General features: G+C 47.1%; 1 protein-coding gene across 2 annotated transcripts; it reads right to left on the minus strand.

Moving 5' to 3' along the window:
* Positions 1-1,813: 1,813 nt before the first annotated feature.
* Positions 1,814-4,114, minus strand: LOC123136484 (protein G1-like1). 2 transcript variants are annotated; one of them, XM_044555861.1, is made up of 2 exons: positions 3,932-4,114; positions 1,814-3,035 (listed from the first exon to the last, which is right to left on the minus strand). In XM_044555861.1, exon 2 carries the CDS (start codon positions 2,984-2,986, stop codon positions 2,204-2,206), a length of 783 nt encoding a protein of 260 aa, XP_044411796.1. In that variant the 5' UTR covers positions 2,987-3,035; positions 3,932-4,114; the 3' UTR covers positions 1,814-2,203. The 2 variants fall into 2 exon arrangements, with proteins under 2 accessions (XP_044411796.1, XP_044411797.1); XM_044555862.1 differs by having other exon boundaries at positions 3,924-4,084.
* Positions 4,115-5,356: the final 1,242 nt, after the last annotated feature.

Here is a 5,356-nt window from a genome sequence, read left to right on the forward strand (position 1 = left end):
GCATCATACCTATTCTTTCTTTTTTCACTGGTTGGGCGAATTGGGGCGATCTGCCGATAGGCGGCGACCGCACGGAGGGCATACTTGCACGAAGCGAAACGGCGAGTAGACGAACAGCGGAACAGGCGAGGAGATAGGGGAAGGCACGTATGTATTGATGAATTGATCAATTTATTGATTGATCGATATATGTACCGGGCCTTCCGCTGGGCGTCACCGCTACTAGCAGGCTGGGCCGTCTGGGGCCTAGTTGGCTAACTGTGGCCTTTTGGTCTGTAGGGGTGTCCCGTCAGGAAATTTAGGGGTGTCCCACTCTTCATGGGCTCTGTATGTATAAGGTAAAATAGTTTAGTTTTTTACCCGGTGTCATGGGCTACCTGCTGGGCCAACGTGGGCCCGCCCCTGCATTGGAGAATGGATCGTTGATTGCTGGTAGTACTGAAATCTGACGTACGTTGTTGTGATGTTGGGGAAATGGCCGCCACAGCGGTGTACTACAAAGATGCAAACGTGTACTAGTACTCACTCCATCCGGAGATACTCGTCGAAGGAATGAATGTATCTAGATGTATTTTAGTGTAGATACATTTATTTTTCTGCATTTTTCGATTAGTATTTTCGGACGGAGGAAGTACTTGATAAGTATCGTATATTCATATACTTCTAGCTCGATCCGACGGGTGCATGAGCGTTAGTTGTGTCAGGCTGGGTAGGCCATAAGAAGCATCGCCGCACGACAGTAATGTTATACTACTCGTTACTAGTAGAAGGTACGTGCTATGCACGTGTTCTTCACTAATTCTTTTTAGTATCAACACATTGTGAATTTATTTGAAATGCAAAAACATTTTATATTTTGGTACGAAGGGAGTAGTATGCATGCCTATAAGTGTTAAATTCCGTCGAAGTGTCAAAGTTGCTGCGTTCGAATGTTTGCTGGATACAAACATTTCAGTGCTTTGATTTGTATAAAAGCTATAGCTTTTTACTTTTTTTTAAGAAAGCTATAGTCTATCGTTGTTGTTTGCCGGATCTTCTAAGCCTCCAGCCATTGAGAATTGAAGTTCTAAACAGCCACAAAAGATCTTACGTACTCCTGCACCACCACATGTGTGGGTCAGTTTGGAGCATTCCAGAAAGCTGGTGGAGTCGCTTTGGCGCCTATCCGTACATAATGAACCCATGAATTATCAACCGTTAGATCTTTTGAGCTGGGTACTGATAAACGGTGGATGTTTAGCTTCTGGAACAAATATATGGCTTGTAACTACTCCAGGGTCTTGCTAGATAGCTAATTCAAGTTCAAAAATTTGTGTACAATAGTAGTAGAGATACACGAATAGGAAGATAAAGTAGTTGAAAATATGACTGTTGAGACTGATTTGTAGTGTGGCTAGGTCTCAGTCCAAAGTCCACTGATATATTCCCTCCGTCCTAAAATAAGTATCAAAAATAAGTACCAAAATAAGTGACTTAACTTTGTATTAATTTTGTAAGTATTAAAGAAAATGAAAAAGAACATTTTGTACAACAAGATCAAAGGAATACAGTATCAACTCAGTCGACTGAGACTTACAAACCTGATTTGATAAACTAGATATGACAAGTGTCCCAACATGCATATTCACTATATTTTAGTATTTCTCAGCGAACCAGAAAAATAAATGACTTGGTGAACTAAATTAGACACTTATCAGAGAAACACCCTGTGCTAGCTAACCATGAAATGGAGTAACACAAACATAACACTTCTAGATATCCAAAAAAAAAAAAACATAACACTTTTTTTTTTTGCGGGGAACAAACATAACACTTAATTGGCTATGAGTTTCATTAAGCCAACATTTCAAACCTGCCAACTTTTGTGACTTCACGTTCACAACCATGCAGATTACTACATTACAGATGACCATGATCAATTACCTCAGTCGCTAATGTAAAATCACCAAAAGAGCTACTCCCTCTGTAAACTAATATAAGAGCGTTTAAATCACTAAAGTAGTAATTTAAATGCTCTTATATTAGTTTAAGGAGGGAGTACTAGTGGATTACGCTCGACGAGTTGGCGCGCACTGCGTACAAACCTAGGGGTGTGTTCAAATGGCGAGATGACCAAGCCGAGGCATCGCCATTGCCAAAAACTAACATGCACGCTTGACTTACTTAGGCCTACTTAATTACTTAATTGTCTGCATCGAGCTAGCTAGTTGAACACGGACAGCGGCATCATGCACCCGGCAGCGTGCGCCTCGGCGGCGGCGGCCGCGGCCGCCATCACCATCACGATGTCATCCCCGGCGGCCGGGACTACGCCATCTAGGGCTCCCACGGGGTCACCGTCGGGCGCCGGCGCCAGGAAGTGTCCCTGGAACAGGTGCGCGTGCATGGGGAACAGGTAGTGCGTCTGCTCCAGCATGCCATGCCGCATGTCGGGCCTGTCCACGGGCGCCGGGCTGGCCGCGGCGGCGGCCGCCGCCTGCTGCTGCTTCTGCTTGGACGACGTCTGGGGGTTCCTCTTCCGGCGCTTCTTCTCGTAGGCGATGCCGCGCGCCTTGGCCTGGCCGTCGCGGACGTCGCGGAGGTAGAGCCTGACGGCGCGCGCCCCGAACGGGTTGGCCTCCGGGCGGCCGCCGTGCTCCTCGAAGGCGGCGCGGAGACGGCCCACCAGCGCATCCAGGGAGCCCCACGCCTGCTTCAGTGGGCACGGGCACGGGGCCGGCGGCGAGGGGTGGCCGAAGAAGGGGCACCCCGCGGCGTGCACCTTGGTCTTGCCGAACTGGTCCAGGTACCGGAGGAACTCCAGCACGTGCGCGCCGCTGCACCGCGCCAGCTCCAGCGGGGGGCGGTGGTTCCGTAGGTACTGTCCGAACGTCTGCCAGTCCCGCCGCTTCTGCGACTCGTACCTGCTCGGCCGCGGCGCTCCCAGCGCCGACGACGCGCTGCCGCCTCCAGGGCTGTCCACCGCGCTCACGCCAGACATGTCCATCGCCACCGGCCGACCAACTTGCCTCCTCGCCGGTTCTCAGCGCTCAGATCTGCACCGATGGCATGGCATTAGTAAACAATGCCGGCCTTGACCAATGGTCAAACAACTGCAATAATATATTTCTATGGCCATATGGCTTATAGTGTCCCAGTGTACTGTCAAGAGCTCGTCGGTTTCTTGAAGTTCTTGGCGAACTAGTATCTCCCTCCAATCCTAGCCATGGCATATCAGGATTCAGCGAGAACTAGGGTTTCAGGTTAGCTGACACCTAGCATGAGGACAAGTGTTTCTCAGGCGCATGTTTCTCAAACCTACGATCTCAGGCTCTCGGCTGAGCTGAGCTTTGGCAGCCATGCAATGATGCAAATGAGCTGACACAACCTGAGACATGCAGAAGGGGAAAAAACAACACGGGACATGGCAAAAACAGAAACATGCTGCAGGATGTAGCAAGAACTCTGAGGCTAGCTACCTGCACAGAAGCACAGTGATGGCGATCGATGGGTGAGATTACTTCATTGAAAACCTCTGACCGGTCAACTCGCACGCTTGGATGGAATTAATGGAACCCTAGCTAGCGCTAGTACTCCCTGGCAAGCGCTAGTAAAGATCTGGTAGTAGCTTTTTCTTTCTTTCTTGGTGCAGTAAAAAGATATATTCACACACACACACACAAAACCTAGTCGATGATGATGAAGACGAAGAAAACTAAATCGATAGGGTCGGGAGTGCATGACTAAATAACGCTTCTTGGTTCTTGATTCCCAAATTGAAAGATTTAGTCATGCTCAGGCAAGCATGCCCTAGATTTGACTAACACATCCGAGGATGCAGCAGTTCAAGGCACATAATCAATCAAGGACAAATCAGAGAGCATGGATCAAGATCGAGAGGAAAGCGCGCGCAAATCTGCAACCCGATGAAGCAGAAAACGTACGCACTCACCAAGAAGACGATGAAGGTGGGAGACGACGAACAAGAAGGCAGGCAACCAGGAACACCAGCTGCTCGATCAGCCGGCACGATGGAGGTGGAGCAGCAGACCAGAGCTGCTGGTGAGGAGGCGAGGAGGGGAGTCAGGAGAAGGCCAAGAGCTAGAAGAAGAAGATGGGGTCTATGTAAAGGAGGAAGGGAGACAAGGGGGCGGGACCCAGGGAGCGCGGATATCAAACCTGGTGGGGCAGGGAGGAGAGAGAGGATGTCGATCCTTTCCACATTGCAGAAAAGGTCGTCACCTCAGTTGTCACCTCACCTTCTCTCTCATATCATCATCGTCGATCTACTCTCTCTCTCTCCATGGCTATAGCTTAGGTAGTACACCTATCGCCAGAGGCAGCTTGTCTTCGCATTGAATGCGGTGGAGTGGGAGGTATGGAGATGTCACGTCAAGATGATGGATTCCACAGGACAGGAGAGAAACAAATGCGGCCGAGGGGGAGGCCATATTTGTCTATTCAAAGCTCTGGCGTGTGTGATGAGGGAGGGAGGGAGGGGTGTCCAGTCGTCGATCGGTATCTACTCGTTCCTTCTGTACTCGATCGTCGATCTGCTTGTCGACGTGATGAGGTTAGGTAGGTGGATGGATGGCCCATTTCATCCACGGTATTCTAAAAAGGGATTAAAAAAATGAATGAATTTAAAAAATATATATATATATTTATTTAAATCTGACAATATATTTAAATATTTACATGATATTTTCACCATAATTTATTTAAGTGCATACAAAAACCGATCCTCCCAAACTTATAAGTAAATGGGAAAAAATTTCATGGAAAGGTCATCTACGGAGGGTCTAAACCTATCTAAGACATTTTGCTACGAGTTGTAGTGTGTTTCTATTATCTTGCTTTGAATTGCACATTTAGAATTGTGGCATGAATCATAATACATTATGTTGATTTTTTGTAGGGAAACAACAGGGCTCTGCTGCGTATTTTATCGATTTTAAAATAAATAGTACTTAGTAATAGTTTGTGAACAAAAAAAAACTTATACGGCAGCTAAGAAAAGGAAGAAGGATACAAGAATAGTCGAAACTTAGACAAATAAAGAGACACACAACATATTACAAGCAGCCTTAGCGAAAAGCCTGCACCCAATCCTGAAAACCATTGTAACCTTTCTTTTCGCTCTGAATATGATCCACTTAAGCACTTCTTTAAATTTCCTTCTGCAATTAATTACACACACCAGGGGGCATTCTCTTGAAAATGAAGTCATTTATTATGGTCCAGATAGCCCATCAAACAAGAATGATGATCTCTAGGGAGAAAGGAACATATTAGCAGCTGTTTTAGAGCATCTACCTCCTCTTGTATGCCTAAGTGGACAGGCGTCCAAGTGGGACAAATATAAGACCGTCATAGT

This window comes from Triticum aestivum, chromosome 6B (genome assembly GCF_018294505.1).
Source record: "Triticum aestivum cultivar Chinese Spring chromosome 6B, IWGSC CS RefSeq v2.1, whole genome shotgun sequence".
NCBI classification, from domain to species: Eukaryota; Viridiplantae; Streptophyta; class Magnoliopsida; order Poales; family Poaceae; genus Triticum; species Triticum aestivum.